Source organism: Phascolarctos cinereus, unplaced genomic scaffold (genome assembly GCF_003287225.1).
Source record: "Phascolarctos cinereus isolate Bilbo 61053 unplaced genomic scaffold, phaCin_HiC Scaffold_4;HRSCAF=312, whole genome shotgun sequence".
NCBI classification, from domain to species: domain Eukaryota; kingdom Metazoa; phylum Chordata; class Mammalia; order Diprotodontia; family Phascolarctidae; genus Phascolarctos; species Phascolarctos cinereus.
This window is the reverse complement of record NW_027555847.1, coordinates 575,490,645-575,516,940: the sequence shown is the minus strand read 5'-3', so window position 1 is coordinate 575,516,940 and position 26,296 is coordinate 575,490,645. Positions and strand designations below refer to the sequence as shown.

At 34.4% G+C, this 26,296-nt stretch overlaps 1 protein-coding gene across 7 annotated transcripts in view; it reads left to right on the top strand.

Annotated features, from left to right (window-relative positions):
• The window catches only part of GMDS (GDP-mannose 4,6-dehydratase), a 785,826-nt gene that overhangs the window by 336,574 nt on the left and 422,956 nt on the right, over positions 1 to 26,296 (top strand). For all 7 annotated transcript variants that reach the window (XM_078153650.1, XM_078153649.1, XM_078153647.1 and 4 more), the window contains one exon: positions 19,749 to 19,876. In XM_078153650.1, the coding sequence (XP_078009776.1) occupies positions 19,749 to 19,876 (128 nt within the window). The remainder of the gene's footprint in view (positions 1 to 19,748; positions 19,877 to 26,296) is intronic.

Sequence of the window (26,296 nt, the reverse complement as noted above, 5' to 3'; positions counted from 1 at the left end):
CATTTCCTTTGAGGAACCAGCTGTGCACAAAATCAGAATTTGAGACTTGGAGAGGACCTGATTAGCCATCTAGTTCAACTTATGTATAAGACTCTTCCTTACAATTTACTTAATAAATGTTCTCTAGCTTCTACTCACAAACCTCCAATAAGAGGGAACCCACTGTTGAGCCTAAAGTCCATCAAAGTCGTAGATCTTTCTCAAACAAACTGCTGTCTAAACATGTGTCTTTCTTTTATCTTGTTTTTCATTTTTGGAACCCAAATGTAAGAACTTCTTTGTATAGAATTTCATCCCACTGAATTTAGCCAGTTAAAATATTTTGGGATGCTGACTTATAATGCTATAAATATATGTAGCTTGTTCTATATATATTTGTTTGCATGTTGTCTCCTCCATTAGATGGTAAGTTCCTTGTGAGCAGGGACTGTCTTTTCCCTCTTTTATATCCCTAGTATATACCATAGTATTTGACATATAGTAGGTGCTTAATAAATGTTTATTTATTGATTGATTCATCCAGTTCCTCACAGTTAGGTGTTCCTCATGGTTTTGTGTCATTTTCTGTTTTGATAGGTATGTCATCTATGCCTTGTATCCAAGTCATTTATAGGCAATTTAAGGTTGAACAAAGATCCAAGGGATACTGGGGGGTGGGGGTGGATGGAGAGGGCAGTCTACTGAACCCTTCCTTCCATGTTAATAGGATCATAGTTTTGGAGCTAGAAAAGACCTTAAAAGTCCAACCCTTTCATTTTACAGGTGAGGAAATTGAGACCAACAAAGGTCAAATGACTTGCCCAATGTCTTATTGTAAATGACAGAGCCAAGATTTAAACCTAGGACCTCTGACTCCAAATCCACTACCCTTTTCACTGTATCATACTGCCTTGGGATCATCAAGGAATTAATCAAAAGAGTATTAAATGCTTTCTCTGTACAAATCCCTGTGCTAAGCACTGAGAATACACATGGGAATATAAGACAGCCCCTATTCTCAAGGAGTTTACGTTTGAGTAGGGACGGGGGAGGGGCGAGGGTGAGGGTGGGGTGAGAGAACAATGCCCATGAGTCAGATGGAATAATTTAATACTACTTAGGCTGCATTGGAAAGACAAATATCTTTTTTGGTATCATTTCCATTAATAATACCATACTCAAACCTATATCTGCTTGCTTACTATTTCAGTAAGGGGAGAAGGGAGAAATAGAATTTGGAACTCAAAACTTTAAGTAAAAATGTCTAAACTTTTTTAAAAATGCCGTATCCACTTTGGATATTGAATGACTTGACAGTGCCAAGAGCTTTGGTGATGAGAGCTCTGTTTTTTGGTTCTTGAATAGTTCTCACTACAGGCCCTGAAGAGGCAGCTGAGTCTCCACAGGGTTTGTGTGAATTCATCAAGGGCGACTGTGTCTTCTCCTGCTAACTCTTGATTTGAAGTGGTTTCGACTCCCTATTAGCCATTTCCCCACCTGAACTTCCAATCTATAAGTCATTTTTCTTGGCAGAGAAAACAGAAGGAACATAAGAATTGAGAACCTCATTTGTTAGTTACCAACTTCCTATCCACTACAAGTAGTAGTTTTATGTCTCCTTTGACTCTCTTCTTCCCAAAATGTCTTTTTCAGAAACCATGTTTGTCAACTTTTGCTGTCCTTACGACCGTAGCTCATTCTGAGCTCTAGGACTTTTAACACTATTCTTGATGTACTGCATCTCACTTGTATATTGGTCTTGTTATCTGCCCTCGGGTCTAATTTCTCTACATTTTAAAAATCTAAATTGGCTGGTGTGTTCTCTTGATCCTAACCACTTTCTTCAGATAGCTCTTGTTTTTGTTCCTTACTGCAATTGTTTTTTTGTGTCAGTAAATCAATAAGGATTTACTGAGCACCTACTATGTGCCAGTACTGTGCTAAGGGCCTGGGATACAAAGAAAGGTGAAAGACAGTCCCTTCCCATGAGGATCTCACAATCTAATGGGGAAGACAACAAGCAAACACATTTGTACAAACAAGCTCTATATGGGATAAATAGGAAATAATTAACAGAAGGAAGGCACTAGAATTGAGAGGCAGAGGGAAAGGCTTCCCACAGAAAGTGGGATTTTAATTGGGACTTCAAGGAAGTCAAGAAAGTTAGGAGGCAGAGATGAGGAAGGAGATCACTTCAGGTGTGGGAGACAGCCAAAGAACATTCCCATAGCTTAGAGATGGACAGACTTGTTCATGAAACAGCAAGGAAGCCTCTGTCACTGGATCAAAGAGTATGCTGGGTGTGGGGTACAGTGTAAGAAGACTGAAAGGGTTAGAAGGGAGTAGGTTATGAAGGGCTTTGAATGCTACGGTTTCATTCTTGAACGTTTTCCATCTCTCTTTAGGATTTGACTTCCCAGACAAAAATTTTAGGTTGTGGGAATTTGCCTATTCTTCCTCTATATCTTATGAAGTGTGCTCTCCCCACATGTTGGGATGCATGTCAAGGCCATACCTGACTTTTCTTCATTTTAAATCACAAATTCTCAGAGGGCATTTCTACTCAAAGTTCTCATCATTTATTCACAGAATCCTGCACTTCCATGTTATTAAGAATCAGATCCAGAATTGACCTTCTTGTTGGTTTCACAACATTTAAAGGATGGAATTAATATTCAGAAAGTCAAGAAATTGCTAAATGTTCTGCATTTGGCTTCTTTCTCTCTCCTTCTCCTCCCCTCTTTATTCTTAGGACAGCACTATTGTTTCTTTGAATTGTACAATGATTTTTGACTTTGTATATGTTCAATCAATGTGTTAATACCAAAGAGTTTTGGGTTTTATGCTATGGCCTTTTTCAAAGTTAGACTTACTAATTGGTGTGGCTTGATCATTCTGCTCTTTTGTCAGAGGGCTTTAAAATTTCTTCTGCTCTTTTTGGAGAAATTGATGGCAGCCAGAATTCCAACAGGCCTCCTAGGATTATAGTCGTTTTTCTGCAACTCTTTTCAGAAATTTTTAAAATTTCCATGGTAGATAGGGTTCATCCATCACACATCCCTACCTCCCCAACCCACAATCTCTACCCATACCCACTTTTGTATATAAAATTGTACTATATTCCCTATTTTCTTTGATTAGAAAGGGTATTTTTTTGTGTGTGTGGACCTTCAGGCTCAATTTTCACTTCCTTATTTACATAGATTTTAAGTACTGCTAGTTATCTTTTTTGCACTCTCCTCTAGAACTTCTTTCCTTTCTGTTTCATATCCCAAATATTTATAAAATGTTATCATGTACTGTCTCTTTTAGTCATCACTTCTGCAAGTTCTGCATGTCACTCCTTTAATCTTCCCTTGCAAGACAATCCTTCTATTTTTAAAAATCATTTTTGTTCTTTTACTCCAGATAGCTTCCAGTTTTTGTCATTTATCCATACTCCAAAAGGAATTCAATTTTCTAGGGACTCCATTTCATAATATACATTATTTTTATACATATTTTATTTATGCATTTTTCATCCATTTTATAAAATTCAGAGACAAAATTACATGTATTTCAATCACTTATTCTTTACTTTAAATTTCAAAACACTACTACCCAACTAGTATAGTTCTCAAAAATGCTAGCACTGATTAAGGTGACCAGCAATTAATACCCAAGTGAATTATTCATATTTCTTACCTCAAGTATACTTTCTGCTGGTTTGTTTTTGCTATATGACTGTTTTTATTTGAGTTAATTTAAACTCATTTTTATGTGATTTTTAAATATAATATATAAAATATTTAAAGTAAAAGTTTAAAATCAAAGTGCCTTCCTTGTTTCCTTCTTAGATGAATTTAAACAATATTCTTGTGTAACCCATGGCCCAGACTCACAGTTCTGACCTCATATGGACCAGGTTTAGTCTTCAGGGGCCTCTCAATAAAAATTCAAGTAATTGCTCAATTTCAATCCAAGGATCAGACCTGGCAACATCTGAATTTTCTTTGTTTCTAGTTCATATATATATATATATATATATGTATGTATATAGTTCCCCCAGAGGTATTTACTTTCTCTGCATTCATTATGGAAACAAGTTATGGAATATAGAGCAAATTTATTCAAATATATTTAAAGGACAAAGAAAGGGCTAGTATCCTAAATGGCTCCTTTAACAAGGCAGTAGTTACATCCTACCTCCCATTTTAATGCTACTTCTTTCCACCATCTCCTTTCCACAGATCCACACCCACCCCAAAAATGCAACAACTTATAGGTGAAATTTAGGGTACATGAATAGATTTTTGGACCAAGCTGAAGAGCAAGGTTGCTTCCTCCGTACTCAGTTCCCTCTGCAATCATGACTTAATCTCTTGCTCCAGCCTCCCCAGTCTGCTTTTTGTCTCCCAGTGTGCGGTACGACTGGAAACCATCATCCAAGGGAACAGCCCTTGTGGAAAAGAGGCCTGCTATCCAAGTTATCATCACCAATGGGTAGATATAAGCCAAAGATCCCCAGGAAAATCTCCATGTATCCTGCCCCCATATCCTACCACCAGAACATGGGCCTTGAATCCAGTCCATCCTTTGCCCCGGCCAGCTAGGGGAGCAACCTTTGTGGAAATGTGAACTTGTAACTGCCTCTGCTATAGAAGCCACAGCCAGTGGTGAACCAGAAAACAAAGTTCTTACCACCAAAGTCACTGGCACCATCAAATGATTCAAAGGATGTGGTTTTATCAATCAAAATGACCCTAAAGAATATGTATTAATATCTGCTTTGCAGCTGCACCCTGAGGACCACTGAGCATTTCCATTTAGCTTGCATTTGATATGTTCTATATGTTGCCTCCTCCTAGTGGAATGTGAGCTCCTTGAGAATAGGCCTTTATGTTTTCTCTTTCTATCTCTAGTGTTTTGTATGTGTTCATTCATTTAGTACCTACTTTACAGGGCTATTGAGAGCCTTCAATGAAATAATGTATAGGAAGTACATAGCAAACCTAAAGGAGCTATGTGAATGTCAGCTATTTACTACTACCACCACGACTACTACTACTACTACTACTATACCACTACTACTACTACTACTACTACTACTACTACTACTACTACTACTACTAATCCCTTTCATACATGCTAATTATAGATAAATCATTATATTTTATTCTCATCTTTCTCTTTTCTGATTGCAGTCTCCATAATTTTTAAAAAACCTTTTGTCATGTGTCAAATGTGCTCTTTCCAAAGTACTGTGTATAAATTTCTCCATATCATGTAAGCACAGTAGTAGCATTAATATAGATACAGCCTCCAATTGTACTGATTCACAACCTGTCCAGGTCTTTATATTCTGTGTGACTTGTCCATATCCTCTGGTAACTTTTGCATAGAGATGTCTACCCAATGAACAAGATATTTTTCTCTGGGTCTTTTATCTTTACTTGCTTTCCCTTATGGTATGAATCCATTTTCCATCACTGCTTTGGCATGAAGAAGCTTTGCAGCTGTTCTGGCCAAGGGTGCACTTCTTGTGTGTTCATTAGTCTGAATGAGGTCAGAAAGGTCTTAAGTCTCCAGTTGAGAAGCTCAAGTAGATAATGCATCTCAGGAAGTTGAAGGCTTTTTTTTTTAAAAAAGACTCAAAGCACATGGGAAGTAAAATCATAGAGCCCCTTCTCAACTCATGCTTTTCCAACTCTAAATATACATAATCCACATCAACAATTGGTACATTGTTTACTCACAGGGCCATAGTACTTAGAAGTTATCCTAAATTTCTGATTATGACTGCCCTCTGAGTTGACCCTTCTTGAAGTGTTTTATAAACAGTTTAAAGAACAAATGAAGTATTAGAAACAGCTATTGGGGAGGCAGTGCTATTGCCCTTCCTTGGGTGAAAAAATATCTATAAAGTACTGATTGTGCTCATCTGCTTTCTGGATATCCATAAGTTTACTTTACTTTGTCAAGGGAGAAGGGAGAATAACAGAGAAATTGTCATATGAGCCAAGAGCTCATATAGCTCAACAGTGGTAGGAAATTGAATTGCCTCATCTGAACAATATTACTCATTTCACTATTTTGTGTCAGGTGACAGTGTAAATCAAGGGCAATTGGATTTTTTTTTTAAAGTTTACAGTCCTGAGAACAACAGAAGCATTTATGCTGTATGAGCTGCTTGCAGAACCTTCATTCATTTATATGGCCTTGTGCCAAAAACATTTTTTTTAAATGGTTTCTTATAACAAATGATATAAGATTTCTGTGCTTGGTTTCTGACTATTACTATAGGTATGACTAAGGGTGTGCTGGTAAATGTTTCACAACTAGCTTTCCAGGGGGCAAGAGGGAAGTGGCCAGGACACACTTTTAAGTCTAATCCCTTTTATTAACATTTTCTCCATCACTTTCTGAAGTCTAGACAATCAACCAAATAATAAATCAAGCCTTCATTTGTAGAATTTGCCAGTTTCCAAGGTATAAATGGTCACAACTGTAACTTTAATTATTGGCTCTATAGCCTATGGTAGGCAGCTCTAGCATACCACTTGTATGAGTCAATCAAGAATAAAGAAGAGTTTTTATTCTAAGTGTCTTCATTGAAATGTTGTCAAAGAGAAGAATACTAATGCCTTACTTCATATTTCAAAGCTTACATTTAGAACACCCATCTTTATGTAATAGAGGATAATTTGTATTAAGTTCTTTTTACAAAAATAAAAGCACTGGATACATTTATGTTTTAATATTTCTTTGGATTTCGCTATTTCGTATCATATGTATATATGTATGTGCATGTATATTAGATATACAGTGACCGAAAAGCTCAACCTCTAATAGCTTAAACAATAGCTTTGGATATTATATTTAACTAAATATAGAGAATTAATTTCCAAGAAATTAGGGCAGTCAGTTCATTAAATGCAGTTTGTAAAACAATAACAATTTTAGGAAGACAGTTCCTTTGGTTTTATAGTTTCAAATGTTTATTTTCTCATTTATATAATATTTCATTTTTTATTCTGAATTTGGTAAACATCGCATAAAATTAGCCTTTCCATCTACAAAGTAGGGCAGAAAAAGATTATCCCTGAGAATGTAAATTTATTTTATATACAGCTTCTTTTTCCCTTTAATTATTTAAGAAATTCAATATGTAACTTTCAAATCTATCTTGCTTATCTGTGTTTCCTTCTGATCTTTTGTGTGATGAAAAAAAAAGTGCTTCAATGAATTTTTTCTTTCCTTTTCTTCTTTTTGGGGAATGGGGGGGGACTGTATTGCTACCCTACCCTTCAACCCTTTCCCTGCCTCTGCAATTGAAAACGAAAAAAAAAAAACCTTGTAACAAATATGAATAGCCACAAAAAAGAAATTCCTGTCTTAGCCAGATCTAAAAATATGTCTCTTCCTGTATCTTGAATCTGTCACTTCCTTGTCAAGAGGGGGGTCATGTTAAGTCTTAGTCCTTAAGTCATCTTAAGTCCTTAGTCCTCTGGCTGGAATCAGTATTGGTCATTGCACTAAACACAGTCTTAATTTTCTCCCTTTACCCCAAACCCCACATCTAGGGGGAGTAGAGCCTCAAGAACTTTTGGACTTTTCATTGGTATTCTAGTAGTGCTTTCAGAATAGTAGTGGGTGGTTGGAGGCAGTGTCTTCACTGGGAAATGAGGAAAGACTGGATAAGAAGGGGAATGGCAGAAAGGGCTCTACAAAGAGCCAAATTGAAAGACTGCATTTCTCCTAATGGGAAGATCTTAAGGATTTCTGCAAAAGCGCTTTTTGGAGATGAGTTGCCCCTTTACCACATCTGCCCTTCTAGGCTTGAGCCCACTTTCCCCTGGACTCTGTATATACTTCATTTCTCACTAGGCTACAATCCAGACTATTCCATCGTGCCCTAGAAAACTCTTCATCTTGGAAAACTGTTTCATCCCTGGAATTCAGATCTCAGAAATACCCTCAGCCAGCACTTCCATTTAAGAGGATTCCCAAGACAATCATTTCTCATTTCTCAACAGGCTACAATCCAGAATCCTATATGTTCTGGGGCTGGATAGCTCTTCTCTTTCCAATAATCTTTCCACCTTCCTTTATGGGTTGTATTTTTCCATTATATTTGTAATCTCCTTGAGGGCTAATGACTATCTTTTTGTTTGTATTTGTATCCCAAAGTGAGAACTCTGAAAGACCTTAGTTTAAAAAGGCCAAGGTCTCCAGTTGCATCCTGGGCCATCTCCAGTTGTCCTGATTTATATCTGGCCACTGGATCCAGATGGCTCCAAAGGAGAAAGTGAGGCTGGTGACTTTACACAGCCCTCCCTCTCTTAAATCCAATTGACTTGCAAGTCCTCTTCGAGAATGAAGGACAAACCACACAAGCCTGGCTCATGATAAGCACTTAAGAAATGCTACTGCCTAACCAACTGACTGATTGGTGGGGAATTTTGTCACAGACTTTGGAGTGTATCTTTTTTTTTTTTTGCCACCTTTACCACTGTAAGAAGTACCTGTTTCTAAAATCTAAGTCTGGCTGTCCAGTTGTAATCATTTAATACCTATTGAGGAAGCATATCATTAGGGATTCATTAACTATATTCTTAGAAAACCCCTCTCAAACATTCAGGGCTACTCTTAAAACCTTGAGGGAAGATTTATCAGCTATGCTGTGAGCACCTAGGCTTAGAGTTGGAAGAATGACCCTAGACCATGTACTACATATAAAATTAAAAAGCTTGTTACAGTCATATGACCAACAAGATGGAAGTCTAGACATTTTCTCTGATCCTCATGATGTCTCAAACCTTTCTATAATAGTAATTATGCACAAGAGATAGACTAATTTCAGTTACCTCCACAGGCTAGGATAAGAACCCTAATGAAGTAACAGTTCAGTGAATTGATAGCACAGAAGGCTAATCCCTAACCCCTAAAATTTTGTTGTAGTGTTGTTTTTCAGTCATGTGTGACTCTTGTTGACCCTCTTTTGGTGCTTTCTTGGCAAAGGTACTAAAGTAGTTTGCAATTTCTTTCTCCAGTGCATTTTATAGTTTAGGAAACTGAGGCAAACAGGATTAAGTGACTTGCCCAGGGCCACAGAGATAGTACAGTGTCTGAGACTGGATTTAAACTGAGATCCTCCTTTAATTACAATAAACTGAAAAACTTAAGAAATTAAGTGGTCAAACAGTTCTCAAAAGAAGAATCACAAACTATTAACAGCCATATAAATAAATGCTCCAAATCACTAAAAATAAGAAAAATGCAAGTCAAGACAACCTTGAGGTTTTACTTCATACTTTGCAAATTGGCAAACCTGAGAAAAGTTGGATGAATTGTGGGAAGATAGGCACAGTAGTGGTTTGTTGATGGAGTTGTGAATCATCAAATATTTTAAAAAGCAATTTTGAATTATGCAAATAAAGTAACTAAAATGTCCATATCCTTTGACCCAGAGATTTCACTGCTAGGCTTCACTGATAATATGAAGAAAGTCCTCATATACACCAACATATTTATAATAGCTTTTGTTATGATAGCAAAGACTTAGAAGCAGAGTAGATGGCTGTTGATTGGGGAATGGTTAAACAAATTGTGGCACATGAATATAATGGAATAGTGCCATGTGATAAGAAATAATGCATTTGGTAATAGAAAGAAACATGTTCACTCCATGAAATGACTTCAGTTGAAGTAAGCAGAGCCAAGAAAACAACATACATCATGAATACTAGAATATAAGTGGAAAGAACAACCACTCATAAAATATCAAAATTATGAATAGACAGGTCTCAAAACAAAAGAGAAGAGAAGACACCCTAAGCTTTTGTTGTTGTTGAGTCTTGTCCTACTCTTTGTAACCCCATGGACCTTAGTGCACTAGGCCCTTCTATCCTCCACTGTCTCTCAAAGTCTATCCAAGTTCATGTTCATTGTTTCCATGACACTGTCTCATCCCCTGCTATTCCCTTCTTCTTTTGCCTTCATTCTTTCCCAACATCAGGGTCTTTTCTAATGAGTCCAGTCTTTTCATTATATTGAGGTAATATGTCCATGAATGTGGTACATTGCACATGTTTTCAGATTTTTTTGATGTATCAATAAGTTATGCAAATTTTTTCCTCTACATTTTCTGGGTTGTTTTTTTTTTGGCAGTAAATATTTTGTTATATGGCAGGGTTGTTTTGCAAGGGAAGAAGGGATATGGAAAAAGTATAGGCATTAACAAAACAAAGGCATCAATAATTTTTTTTTTCACAAATCCAGTGTGGTTAAAATTAGAAGGGAGACAATTGGTGAAAAATCTTTCCATCAAGTTACTCTGATAAGGGTCTGACAGCTTTACAGGAACTGTTTCAAATACATAAGAACAGGAGCCATTCCCCAATACATAAATGATTGAAGCATATGAGTGGGCAATTTTTAAAGGAAGAAATACAAGCCATCAGTAGTCATACAAAAAAATTCTTCAAATCATTACAAATTAGATAAAGATACAGTAAAGGAACTCTGAGTTTCTATCTCAAGCCTAACAGATTGGTGAAGATGACAAAAAGAATGACAATTGTGGCAGGGTTTATGGGGAAAATAAGCACAATAATGCATTGTTGATAGGGCTACCAAATGTATATTAAAATTATAGACAGAACACGTGAGCAGAGGAAGAGGAAATGTCAGTTTTAATTAAAAATCAGCTATTATCAGAAGCATTTAAGAATTCTCTATGTAAATCCTTTAAAATATGAAAGTTAGGTTAGAATTTAGGTAAATATGGCTATTAAAAGAAATTGATGGATTTTCCTTTTAGCTTTCAGTTTGTTAGATTGGTACTTATCTTTTTTGATTATTATTAGCTACAATACTTCTCTAAATGTTTTCTTCCATTTAACTTTAAATTAAGTGTTTATGAGTATAATAACTATTGGCAGAAAAATGTACCCAGTAGTTGGTACAAACAGCAGAATCCTTTTTTGCCTCTCTCTTTAAAGAGTTATTTATGAATAATTGCCAAAAGGTGGTAGTTTTCCCAAACAAATGCACATTATGAATGGTCTTCTTTTAAGCCTGAAATTTCTTTAAACATGCCTGGTGGGTTTTGAGTACCTGCAGTTAAATAGTGTTGCTTTTGGCAGTACTTGGTGAGCAAATGAGGCATAATCTCTCTGATCTCAGGAGTCTGGTCAGTCAGCCATGACATTCTCAGTGTCTTTTCTTTCTACACCCTGCCTCAACAGAGCTGTGGCCCAGTCATTTCTCAGTGGGGATGCCTAAAATTACCACGTGCTTTGGAGCGGCAGATGGCAGGATAGTGGGGGGAAAATCAGGCCCCAAGGTTTAGGTTCATGTGGGGTTCAGTATGAATTGGAATGATTTTTACAATTTTTACTTTCCAAAGAAGAATCACTCATACAGCCTATAAAGAGCCTTAAATTCTAGGAGATCTTTCAGAAAAAATTCACATTATAAGACTTTGGGTCAAACATTAATTTCTAGCATAGAATTCTGGTGAGAAAATTGCTGTTTTGCTCAAAGTGGCTTATGACCACTTCAGCCATAATTAGTTTAGCATCTACATGGAAAAATAGCTTGAAAATTTATTTCTACCTTTGAAAAACAAGACAAAAACAATGGTCATCAATTATAAGACGACATATATCTCTTGTTGTTTCTTCCTTCACTTCTGTAATTTTTATGAAACATTTTGCAAACTCTAAAGTGTTATTTATATGTTAGATCTCATCATCATTATCATCAGTCCCTAGTTAATATTTTTCAAAATATCTCTAAAGAAATGATAAATCCTGATATAGATTAAAAAAAAGATCTGCTTTTATTATATCCACTTGTCATTTATTCATTTAAAAAAGCATGCTTCCAAGGGAAGTCAATGAGCACTTACTAGGCACTGTATTCATAATGCCATGAATACAGAGAGGAAATAAAATAGTCTCTACCTTTTATATAATGGAGGCAGAGAATGATTCTATTTTTTTCCAAGCTTTATGATAATATTTTAGGGTATAACATGTTTTTCTATTTTAGGAGATTCTTAGCCTAAAAATATTATTCTTTTATGATATTTTGTAAAATATTAGGAACAAAATAAAATTGAGGCCCATCACAGAGTGCACTTTACAAAGGAATGACAATATTAAAATGTGACTAGCAGACTGACAAAGCCAGGAAATTAAGAGTTTGGCTTTAATTCTGCCCTTAATTCACCTCATTGTGTTTAGGTGTTGGAGTGATCTCAAAACAGTAGGTGATCTTCTTGCCTTTTCTGCCCCTACAGGAAATGTAGCCCGACTTAAAGGGGAAGCATCACAAAAACAGGATGACTTCGCTTTTCAAAGTTCTGTCCTGCAGCTTGATGCTGTGGAAGGACACTGTATTTGAAGTCAGAGGATGCAGTTCCTTCTAGCTCTGCTACTAACCACTTATGTGACCTTAAGCAAATCACTGGAGCCTTCAAGGCCTGAGTTTCCTCACTTTTATTGGACTACATGACTTGACCCTTTCTACCCTTTGTTGTATGATTGATACTATGATCCTGCAAGGAAAACAAATTTTCATAGTATAGTTTTTTTTTTACTAAGTTAAAATGACTACCGCAATAATTTCTAGTAACTATGAAGCCATTCATAAAAAGCCCTTCTTACTTCCTCTTATCCTTTGCTAATTGCAAAATGAACCCTTGTTCATTAGAATGGATCCACTCCTCCCTACAAGTTAAGGAGGACCTATATGTAGACAGCCAGGATAATAAAAGGTTTGGAAACCATATCATATGCAAAATGGTTGAAGAAACTAGGAATGTTTTTCCTGTCAAAGAGAGATAACTTAGGATACAACCATATCTGGCCTTCAAGTGTTTCAAACACAGTAAAAAAGTAGGCTTTTTCTGTGTAATTTCTGAGAGTGGAACTGGAACCCCGATGAATGACAGTTTGAAGGACATATATTTATTTTACTCCATGTAGAGACATTCACGTAGAGAATGAATGGTTAATTGTTAAGAATTTTATAGAAGGAATTCATGGATTGGGTAAGGGATTGGACTGAGTGATCTATATGACTCTTCCATTAATGATCTTGACTTATCATCATTTATCAAATTATTTTCTGTATTAATGTGAACCTCAGTTGTACTGTGTTTAAGATATTACTATTGACACAGTTGTAAGATGGTGTATAAGACTAAGACACATAATGCATAAGGCATCAAAATCTTTTGGTTAACTACTCTTATTTTTTTTTTTAAATCACATTTCTCGGGGGCAGCTAGGTGGCGCAGTGGATAGAGCTCCAGCCTTGGAGTCAGGAGAACCTGAGTTCAAATCCAGTTTTAGACACTTGACACTTACTAGCTGTGTGACCCTGGGCAACCCCAATTGCCTCAGCAAAAAACAAAACAAAACAAAACAAAAAATCACATTTCTCACAGGCCTCATGTTTTTGCACACCTATTATAAGAAACCAAACTTAATGCCTAAAAAACTTTAAATTATTTTTCAAAGAATGTCAAAGTGCCCAACATAGTACTCTCCAATGAGGTATGAAGGTAGTACTTATTTTTGCTTTTTCTTTGGCTAAGTTAGCAAATATGAGTTCTGATTTGGAGAGAAGTAGTTTAATTATGTTTGACTTTTATGTTTAGAAAAGGTAATGGAAAAATTTCAAAGGAATCATCGCGTGAAAAAGAATGTAATTCGTTATATATAATTAATGAATAAACATTTTAATGGCTTATGCATATCCTCTGAAGAATACACAAGAAGTAGTAGACAAGGTCCTTGAACTTGAGAAGCATATAAGGCAGTACAAATAATAATTACCAAGTAAATGTCTATGTTGTTTTCTAGAAGCAATGGAGTAATAATATAAGTTATTTAGATCATCATTTGGGCCTCCTTCATTAATTCAATTCAGATATTAATATTTCTCTTTTAAAATGGTAATCAAATTGGAGACACATCGTACCAAACTCAATATAAGTTAATATATTCATGTCAAACTAGTATATGTTATATACAAATATATCCTATTTTATTTTATTTTTTTGCTTTTTTTGGTGAGGCAATTGGGATTAAGTGACTTACCCAGGGTCACACAGCTAGTAATGTCAAGTGTCTGAGGCCAGATTTAAACTCGGGTCTTCCTGACTCCAAGGCCAGAGGTCTATACACTGCACCACCTAGGTGCCCGAAATACATCCTATTTTAAAAGAAAAGTCTAGGAATCTAATTTTTTAAAGATTCTATTTTTCCTGGGATACTATCTTCATAAAGGGAACTTTTATTTCCCACTATTATGGTAATTATCCCTATTTGTGACACAATGGTTTGCTTAAAAAATCCTGGGGAATCAGCAAAGAAAGCAATTGAAACAGAAGCTTCAATATAGTTGCAGTCTACAAAATAAACTAACAAAAAAGTATATAATTTCTATTTAGTAATAAAAAAAATAAAACTGGCAATAAAAGTAAGGGAAATCCCATTCAGTACAAAATATATAAATAACTGGGAGTCAGTCTACCAAAGCACACTCAGTACCTATATATAGATATTGCAAAATGGTCCCTAAAGAAATAGAGAACAACTTAAATAACTGAAGGAATATTCAAAGCTTATGCCTGGGTCAGTATAATAAAAATGACAACACTACCTAAGTTAATTTACAAATTTAATATTATGCCAAACTCCCAAAGGAATACTTTATCGAGGTAGACAAAATAATCACAAAAATTCATTCAGTGGATCAAAAGACCTAGAATAAGAAGGGAAATAATGAAGAAAGGTTGGAATGAAGAGGATGTAACACTTCCAGACCTTATACTATATTATAAAGCGATAATCATCAAAGCCATGTGGTCTTGGTTAAAGAAAAAAACATTAGAAAAGTAGGTCAACATAAGAGATTAGATAAGTAAGAATCAGGAGTAATTGGACTCAATAATAGAATATACAATAAACTCAAAAGTAAAAATTAAGAAAGAAAATTGTATTTGACATTACTAAAGTAATCTCATACAAATTAGGTTTATATCAGTATCTTATAGCATATTCTGTCACAAACTCAAAATGTACATTAATATTAAAGATCACACCATGAAAACATTAGAAAAGAAGCAGACTTATATATCTCTCACACACACGTATATGTGTGTGTATGTATATGTGTGTGTATATGTGTGTGTGTATGTGTATGTGTGTGTACACACATATATATGTGTACACATACATACACACATATCCCCCCAAAAAGGGATGGAAGTGATTACAAAAGTTAAAAATAGATCATTTCAATTACATGAAAGATTATAGATTATAAACATTAATACATCTAGGTTAGAAGGGAAAGTGATTGACTGGGGAAAATCATTCTTATATCTAATATCTTTTATAAGGGTCTGATATCAAGCCTTCAATACTCCTCGAGTGAGGCTGGAAATATTAAAGTCTAATGGGGAAACTTTAACAAAATGCAATAGAACATATGTAATGCTTGTAAGTACTTTTCTAAGTCATTGTATGGCCTACAGAGATTCTTACATATAGGTTTGTGTTCTCCAATAGATAAATTACCTATGTATATACAAAAAGTTCTCAAAAATTGCAACCTATTTTTGTTGTTTTTTTAGATCTATCTTCATTTATTTATTTTTAAAAATTAATTTTTAGTTTTCAACATTCACTTTTATAAGATTTTAAATTCTAAGTTTTCCATTTCCCTCCCCTCCTACCTCCCCAAGACATCATGCAATCTGATATAGGCTATACAGGTACAATCATATGAAATATATTTCCACATTAGTCATGTTGTAAAAGAAGAATTAGAACAAAAGGGAAAAACAGTGAGAAAGAAAAAACCAACAATGCCTCGATCTGCATTCAGACTCCATAATTCTTTTTCTGGATGTGGATAGCATTTTCCATCATGAGTCTTTTGGTATTATCTTAGATCATTGCATTGCTAAGAAGAGATAAGTCTATCAAAGTCAGTCATCACACAAAATTGCTGTTACTGTATACAATGTTCTTCTGGTTCTGCTGACTTCGCTCAGCATCAGTTCATGCAAGTTTTTCTGGGTTTTTCTGAAATCTACCTGGTCATCGTTTATTATGGAACAATAGTATTCCATTACATTGATATGCCACAATTTGTTCAGTCATTCCCCAATTGATGGGTATCCCCTCAATTTCCAATGCTTGGCCACCACAAAAAGAGCTGCTATAAATATTTTTGTACGTGTGGGTCCTTTTCCCTTTTTTATGATCTCTTTGGGATTCAGTAGTGGTATTATTGGATCAAAGAGTATGCACAGTTTTGTAGTCATTTGGACATAGTTCCAAATTGCTCTCTAGAATGATTGAATTATTTCACAACTCCACCAACAATGCATTAATGTTCCAATTTTCCCACATCTTCTCCAACATTTATCACTTTCCTGTTTTGTCATGCTAGCCAATCTGATAGGTGTGATGTGGTCCCTCTGAGTTGTTTTAATTTGCATTTCTCTAATCAATAGAGATTTAGAGCTAAATATTGCAAACTATTAACTAACATAAAAGAATACTCCAAATCACTGGCAATAAGAGAAATACAAATCAAATAACTTTGACATTTCATTTCATATCAAGAAAATTGGAAAACACTACAAAAGATAGGAATAATCAGTGTTGGCTGGGTGGTAAAAAGGATGCACAAATGCATTGTTGAACTGTGAATTATTTCATGCATTCTGAAAAAGGAGATTATCATTATGGAAAGAAAGTGCCTAAAATGAGCTAGCTCTGGCCCTAAAATTTCACTGGTAAGCCTCCTATATACACCAAAATATTTGTAGCAGCATTTTTTTGTTTTGTTTTGTTTTGGGTTTTGGTTGGGGTGTGTGTGTGTGTGTGTGTGTGTGTGTGTGTGTGTGTGTGTGTATGAGAGAGAGAGAGAGAGAGAGAGAGAGAGAGAGAGAGAGAGAGAGAGAGAGAGAGAGAGAACAAAGTTGTTTACTGGTTAAACAAGTTATGGTGCATGAATTCAATTGACTATTACGGTCCTACAAGAAATTATGCTTATTGATCAATATGGAGAAAAATGGAATGACTTTATAAACTAGTGCAAAAAATGGAAAGAACAACAACATGATAGAAACTGAATGCTGCAAAATTACAGTGATCAGTATTGATCCCAAAGAAGAGATATGAGAAGACACATAGGAGTGGAACACTGCATATAAGAGATTGGTTTTTTTGGATGAAATTGGTTAGTTTTGCTAACCAATTTTTCTTCATCTTTTAAAAAAAATTCTAGAATGTGAGGGCTAGACATAGTAGGAAATTAAAGTGATATTAAAAATCTTCAATTTTTATTCTACAAGGATTTTGATGCTTTATGATTCATAGATAGTTATTTTAAGGAGAATATTGATTTTTTTAAAATGTCCTTTTTTTTCCTTAAGAACTCAGACTCAATCTTAGGCCACACTGGAATCCAAATAGATTATTAGACCTGTGGTTTCATTGGTATAGAAGACTATTGATGAGGAAACTCTATGCCAAGGGTTCTTAAACTTTTTTGTGTTATGGAGCCCTTTAACATTCTGGTAAAACCTATGGACCCCTTCTCAGAATGTTACTAAGTGCAATGAACAACAATGAAAACCGACTGTATTGAAAGACATTTGTCAAAATATTAATTAAAAAATAAACTGTTCATGTACCCCTGAGTTAGGAACTCTTTCAGTCTGTCAATGCAGGCCAGCACTTTATCTGCAATTTTTTAAAAAGAGACTGTTTCTATTTGGTTCCACCTCTTGGCAGAACCAAAGTTGGAAAGAGGCAAATTTAGACTTGATATCTGGAAAAACATTCTGACAATTAGAGTTGTCCCAAAGTACAATGGGCGGCCTATGATAGCTGTCTTAAGAGGTGGTTGGAAATATTTGTACGGAGCCTGGACAATTTGATATTTGGACACGAAAGAAGACTTTTAAAAATGTATCAGTAGTATTGGTAGCTCTAGATGATATTTTTGACACTTATTAGCTTTTCAGTGTAGCAAAGCATAGAGAGTTACTACATAGAAATCTCGAGCTGAGGTCAGATCCACCCACTGGGTATTAGTTTTTCATGAATATGACCTGTCCCTACACAGCTGAAACTACTTCTGACCTATAGGTCCAGACTCCAGCTCAATGTTGGGTACAAAAGGGGACTAACATATATTTCAAGGGCCTGTTTCATTTTTGTCTTTTCATTCCAAGCACCAACTATAGTGACTTACACATAGTTGGCATTTAACAAATGTTTGTGGAATTGAATCAAAATAGGTTGAATGTCTACTTTAAATAAATGTATTAGTTTCTAATTACTAAAATTAAATGGGAAATTTGTTAGGATTAGATTACTTTTGTCTTTAAGGATAGTTCTGGAAATCTAGATCCAGACTAGATGAAGTTGTCTTCTGTTTCTAAATCCTATGATTCTGTTATGATGAGGAATATTTTGGAATATTTGCTCATAAAATTTAAATTTGATTCATGAACTAAGGAATATTACATAATTTTATTTCTATGCAGTGACAATGCTTAGATATTCCCATCATATTTGGTAAAGGTATATTAATACTGAAATAAACATTCTGATTTTTGTATAATAAATGAATCAGGCATATGTTCGAACTTGCCATAGTCAAGCTTCTTGCCACAATTTAAGGAACATATTTAGAAAAATCACTCTTCAGATCCTTTAAAAACAAAAGCTTTTTTTGTCATTACTTTAGTCTCTTTGTGTTATCTACAAATTAATTGTAAAATTAAAGTCATCAAAATATCATAAGCTGTGATATTAGTGCATTTTAATTATAGCTATAAAAACATGATAATATGGTAATAAACTTGAGAGTTTTATTAAATTATGCCTTGGTATAGCAAAGCTTGAATGCAGAGGGCTGAGCCAATATCTGATTCTATGATTTTTCTTAAGGCTGGAGAACAATAATGACAAGTCAAGTTATTTTTATTTATACTACCTTTCATCCAATCATTTCAAAACATTTATGTAAATTCTTTATCTCATTCTTTTACACAATACTTCATCTAAGTAGGAAGGTGGCATTGCCATGAATGTTCTTTGAGACACATTTAATTTGGAGCCATTGTGAAACTGGAGATCTGCTCAGTGGCGTAAGAATAGGAGGCTTTCATATTTTTATTTTACTAACTTAAATGTAGAAAAAAAATTCCTGATTGATTTGAGTCCTGTATTATCCTTTAACAGCTAATATCCCACCCACAAAATTATTTCCTTTTGTACCACCTCCCCCCTCCCCCTGCTTTCTCAATAGAAAAATATGAAAGTTAAATGTGTTCCTTTAAAAAATATATGCACACAAATAGCCAAGGGTGGTCTTAGCTGTCTGTCTTCTATTCTAGTGTTTTCCTTTATATAACCCTTCTGCATTTTGTGTTAAAAAAAAACTGACATTCCAATAGCTTTTCCTTGGCCTTATGCCTGGGCTGCATATTGAGGAGCAAATGAGGAATGCTAAGAAGTCCCACCAAGAAGAATATTTGTTGTGAAAGTAGAACTAAGTTCCAGCTTCTTCCTTTACCCAAATGAACATTAGTAATTTGTTGTTTTTGTTGTTTGAAGGAAAGATGAGTTAGGAAAAGGAGAAGATAGGCTGAAGAAGAAAAGAAATGCCCAGGAGTTGTGATTTTAAATGTTTCATCAGTCAGTGGGACCTAACTGCTAATATCTTTTGTCTGTTTTTTTCAGGGGCTAATTTTGTAACTCGAAAAATCAGCCGATCTGTAGCTAAGATTCACCTTGGACAACTGGAGAGTTTCAGTTTGGGGAATCTGGATGCCAAGAGAGATTGGGGCCATGCCAAGGACTACATTGAGGTAGGCTATTGGCTATCTGCCTTTTTTTTTTCTCATTTTTGTTTGCTTGATATTTTGAATGCTTTGTTTTTAATGAGCCAGGTTAACTTACTGATGGTATCTTGTAAATTTTTGTTAATGTAGATTTATTTAACCCCATTCTATTCTTGATTTTAGCCATAACTCTTCAGTACTATATTTATTAGCCTAAATGTGACCTAAACAAAGATATCATTTAAATAATTCCAATAATTTTCCTGAGCATAAAAACTATCTTTTATCCAGGTTATGTGAACATAAGTAGTGCAATATCTCTCAGGAACATCTTTTTGAAATGATTAGATTCCTTTCACTATGGAGGTCATGGACCTTTCTTATCACCAAAAACAGATAAACAAAAAATTCGCAGACTTAAAAACAAGGTAACAATTCTCAGTTTTCCAAGTAAATTTACCCAATATAAAATTTCATAATGCTAAGAAGTTCAGATTTCTATCCTCAACAAGTTTGTTTAATTGTGTTATCACTTATAGAACAGGTCCTTTCTTTGTAAAGAGGCCCAACAAAAATGATGATCTTTCATTTTAAGATAATATAGTCATTATTGAGGTCCTATTTTCAGACTATCAAAAAGTAAGATAAACAATTTTGTTTAAAAAAAAATAACTCTTGGTATGCATTTTGTCTTAACATCATAGTCATTTTGAAGTGGGTAGGAAGAACCATTCTTTCCTTCTTTCTCAGTTGACAAAGAGAACTAGCAAAAATATCTGCTATAGTGACAGAATACGATAATGTTATAATGTTTTGGCCTAGTAGTCTCATGTCTTTTGTATGGAGGAAAGTTCGTTTCATTTTACCTCCGTAATCTTCACTGGTTTTTCAGTTACTCAGAGTTCAACTTCCTTTTAGTAATCTCTTCCATTCACATTGTTGAAATCATTATACGTATTCTTTATTTAGTTCTGCTTATTTTTTGCTGCATCATAAATACTGATCTCATGTTTCTCTGATTTCCTCAATTCTATTAAATTCATGTAAGATATTGTTTTCAGTCATTGCCCTAGTTGATAGGCACCTACTTTGTTTCCAGTCTTTTGCTATCCCAAAGGATATTGCTATGAATATTTTGATATGTATTAGACATTTGTTTCTACCTTTGGTTTTGGGTGGGGAGGGACAGTGGGTTCATAAACCCAATTATGGAGTTGCTGAAATCCAAGGATATGGGCAGCTTAATGATTTTACTGCAGATTGATGATTTAAATGAAGACTTAAGATTTCAGTCTTAATGAGTGGATCAAAGAACAAATCATAGAAATAATTGACAACTATGTAAAAGAAAATGTTAATGATGAAACAGCAAACCAAAATTTCTGGGATGTAGCTAAAATAGTCCTTAGGGGGAAAATCATACCCTTGCAGTCATATATTAACAAAATTGGGAAAAAATGAATTAGAAAATCAACAAATAAATAGAATTAGAACAAAAGAGAGAATATTAGAAATTAGAGGGGAGATAGATGAGTTGGAAATAAAAAACATAAAAATGATAAATAAAACTAAAATCTGGTTCTTTAAAACCAGGAAATTAATACACTGTTAGCTAATCATTTTTTGAAAGGAGAGCAGAAAATCAATTCATTAAAATCACAAATAAATCACAAAAATGAAATCTCAAGAAAACCAGAAGAAATAAAAAGAATAATCAGTATACATTATGCACAGTTATATGTTGACAAAAATTGAGAACACAAAAGAAATAGAGAAATACTTAAAAATTATAAAATACCCAAGTATAAGAAAACTAAAAAGAGATCTTATACAACCCAATCTCAGAAAGGGAAATCGATCTGGCTCTAAAGGAGCTATCAGAGTGGACCTGATGGATTCACAGGAGAATTCTATCAAAGTTTTAAAGAACAGTTAGTACACATTCTAAACAAATTATTCTGAAAATTTAAGAAAGAAAACACCCTAGAAGATTCCTTTTGAGATAAATACAGTTCTAATACCTAAAACAGGGAAAGATAAAACATGAAAACTGTAGGCCAATGCCATTAATGATATTGACTCAAAAAATTTAAACAAAAGACTATCAAACAGACTACAACTATTTATCCAAGAAATCCTTCCTTATGATCAAATGGGATTCATATCATGGATGCAAAGATGGTTCAACATTAGGAAAACAATTGACGTAATTAGTCATATTAAGAATACAAAACTTGCAAAACCACATGATCATCTCACTGGATACAGAAAAAGCCTTTTGACAAAAGCCAACACACTTTTATACTTAAAAACTCTACAAAGTATAGGCATAGAGGAACCCTTTTTGAAATCATAAAAAGCATCTAGCTAAAAGCAAGAGCAAGCATCATATACAACAGGAATACATTAGAACCTGTTCCTGCAAATATGGGAGTAAAGCAAGGATACTCTCTATTACTTGATATAGTTCTGGAAATGCTAGTAGTAGTGATAAAACAAGAAAAAGGAATTAAAAGAATAAAGATAGGTAAAGAGGAGATAAAACTATCCCCTTTTGCTGATGATATGATGGGTTTGCCTAGAAAACAGATAACCAGCAAATATACTAATTGAGTAAATTAATAGCTTCAGCAAAGTTGCAGGCTACAAAATAAATCTTCAAAAATCAATAAAAATTTTATATCAAAACAGAAATCACAATAATAGAAAGGGAAATCCCAATGCAAATAACTATAAATTACATAAAATAGCTGGAGATCAGCTTCCCAAGGCACAGAAAAGACTTGTATAGATTCCATTACAAAATAGTCCTTTAAAGAAAGAACACCCTAAATAACTGGAGGAATAGTCAGTGTTCATGGCTAGGCCATATAATTAAAATGACAATACTTCCACAATCAAATTATCAAGGGCATCCTTTACAGTGCTTGATAAAATAATAACAAAAGGTCTAGAATGTCAAAAGAAATGATTAAAAGAAGTAAGGACAAAGGGAGAATAGCACTTCCAGACTTCAAACTATATTATGAAGTAGCAATCATCCAAACCATCTAGTATTGGTTAGAGAGTAGAGAGGTAAATCAATGGAACACACTAGACAAGGGAGATTCAGAAACAAAAGAACGTAAGCCAGTGTTTCATAAAGTGGAAATCAGAAGATACCTATGGAGAAAAATTCTCTATTTGACAAACACTTCAAGAAAAACTGGTAAGTGGTTTGGCAGAAATCAGGCTTAGACCAACATCTTATACCACATTCCACGAAACATTCTTAATGGATATGTTACCTTAGTATTAAAGATAGTGCTATCTAAAAATTAGGAGAGAACAAATCCCACACCTTTCGCAGCTATAGGTATTCTTACTAAACAAGAGTTAGAGGCAATTACAAAAGATAAAATGGATACTTTTGATGACTTGAAGCTGATAAGCTTCTGCACAGATATCATTAACACATTTAAGATAAGAAGGGAAGCGGTCAAATGAAAAAAATTCTTTGTATCAAATTTCTCTAATAAGAGTGTGGAATCCAAGATATATGAACACTTAATAAATATATATGTCCAATAGTCATTCTCCAATAAGTAAATGATCAAAGGATATTAATAGTTTTAAAAAATCAGCAAAGGCTTCACAACCACATGAAAAAATGTTCTAAATCCGTAATAATAAGAGAAATGAAAATAAGGACAACCCTGAAATTTCACCTCACACCCTGCACATTGGCAGAAAGATTTAAAAAAATGACAACAGTTCATGCTGAAGGCTAATACATTACTGATGGAAATGGGAAGTGGTACAACCATCTTAGAATTATGCAAATAAAATGACTAAAATGTCCAATCCTTTGAACTAAAGACTCCATTACTGAGCTTATACCCCAAAGAAGCCATTAACAAGAAAAAAGTCTCCATATACTCTCAAACACTTGTAGCAGTACATTTTTGTAGTAGTGAAGAATTAGAACCAAAATAGATGCTCATCACTTGGGGAATGGCTAATCAAATAGTGGTACATAAATGTAATGGAGTATTACTATGCTGTAAGAAATTTTGTGTGTGGGGCAGCCAGGTTGCGTGCAGTGGATATAACACTGGTCCTGGAGTCAGGAGAACCAAAGTTCAAATCTGGCCTCAGACACTTACTGGCTGCACTACTGTGGGACAGTCACTTTAACCCAGTTGCCTCTCCTTGCCCCTCACCCCAACAAAGAAATTATGTGTGTGAAGAATATAGAAAATGAAAAGATCTGTATGAACTGATGCAAAGTGAAAAAGAACCAAGAAAATAATATACACAGTAACTACAACTATGCAGATAAATAGAACAGCTCCACACCAAAAAATCAGAAGTAAATGTTTTAGAATTGCAAAGATCAAGTGGAACTCAAATGAAGAGATATGATAAGACATATCCAAAGTGCCCCTATGTGGAGGTGGGTGGTCCACAGGTATTACACATTGCACATTTTCAGACTTTTTCAATGTGTCTATAATTTCTGCTAACTTTTTTTTTCCCTCTCCAGAAAATATTAATTTTCTTGGGGATAGCTCTAGGGGAAGGGAAAGGATGTTTGGAATACTATGGCAATATAAGAAAAAAAAATTCAAGTTGACTTCTAGAATGGTTGGATTAATTCACAAGTACTTCAATTGTGTACTAAGTGATCCTGTTTTCCCACAAATCCTCCTACATTGACTGTTCCTGATTTTTTTGTTTTGTTTTGTTTATGCCATTTTTGCTAATTTGTATGGTGCAAGGTAAAATCTCAGACTTGTTTTAATTTGCATTTTTCTTACTATCACTAATTTGGAACATGTTTTACTGTGATCATTTATAGTTTGCAATTCTTGTCTTGAAAATTATTTATATCTTTTTACCACTTATGTACTAGTGGTTGGCTCTTGACGCATATTTGTATCAATTTGCTAGTGTATCTTGGATAATAGCCTCTCAGCAGCAACATTGGATGGAAATATTTCTCCTTCTATACAGTTTTTCTTTTTACTGTACATTTACTAATTTTATTCTTGCAAAAGCTATTTAATTTAAAACTCAAATTGTATTTTGTCTTCAAGGACTTCTTACTATTAGTCCCTGATGATTTTTTTTTGTTTGTTTTTATTTTTTTTAAGGTGATCTTTTGTATTTAGTTCATGTGTCTATTTTCAAAGCAACTTTGGATTGTTATCATTTCAATCTGTATCAATCCTGGTATATGTCAGTATGTGGAAGTTTCTTCAAATGAGTAATTGCAACTTTATTTCTTTATTTCTTTACTTTTTAGTATGTACAGCATCTATGTGACAAAACGTGAATGAGTGTGTTTGTACCATTGTACTTTGCCCTGGAGACTGTCGTCCTCATATTTAGGGGCTTATAGATTTCCTGTGCTCATTGGACTATTTCTGGCTTTAATAATTCCTCTCTAGGAAACCGGATGTGGCCTCCTTGTTCATTGATGTGATTGAAACAGATACTTTGATAATTTCAAAAGAAAGAAAACAAGAAGTTTTCTATTTATTTATTGAGTCAGAGGTTATTTTTTTCTGTTATTTTTATTTAGAACAATTTTTTTTTAATGTGGACAGCTGGTACTAGAACATATTAATATTTTCAAGAAGAGTTAGTCCTAGCTATAGATTTGGATTAGTTTAATAAGATCACTTAGTGTGTTCTTTTTCCTATCAATTATAGAGAACACTTTTTTTTTTAGATTATACATTTACAATCATGTTAAATGTATTTCCACATTAGTCATGTTGTGAAAGAAGAATCAGAACAAAAGGGAAAAACCCTGAGAAAGAAAAAAAAGTGAGAATAGTATGCCTCGATCTACAGACTTTATAGTTCTTTCTATAGAAAATACATTTGCCAGAATTTTCATTTCTTTAGGAATTTAGATATAGTTTTGGAATATGTCACTTCTCATTATGAGAATAGTATCTTTGTTGCTGTTTATTTGATTAGCCGTGTTGACTCTTCATGATCCCATTTGGTATTTTCTTGGCAGAGATACTGTAGTGGTTTACCATTTCCTTTTTCAGCCCATTTTACAGATGAAGAAACTGAGACAAACAGGGTTAAGTGGCTTGTCCAGTGTCATAGTGTCTGAAATCAAATTTGAACTCAGGCCCTCCTTACTCCAAGGCTCTTCCAGGGAGAATATCATCAGAACAAAATGAGAGAGAGAGAGAGAGAGAGAGAGAGAGAGAGAGAGAGAGAGAGAGAGAGAGACAGACAGAGAGAGAGACAGACAGAGAGAGAGACAGAGAGGATGTGGGTGTGTTGGGGGTGATACACTCAGTTCTAGCTTTCTCTTGTCCAGTGTGGCCTTCTTATTCCCATTTGCATAGTTTGAGCCATATTTATAAGGGGTTTGGTAGAACATTAGAGACACAAGAACAAAGAAAACGATGAGTCTAGAACTCACTAATATTGTCCCTC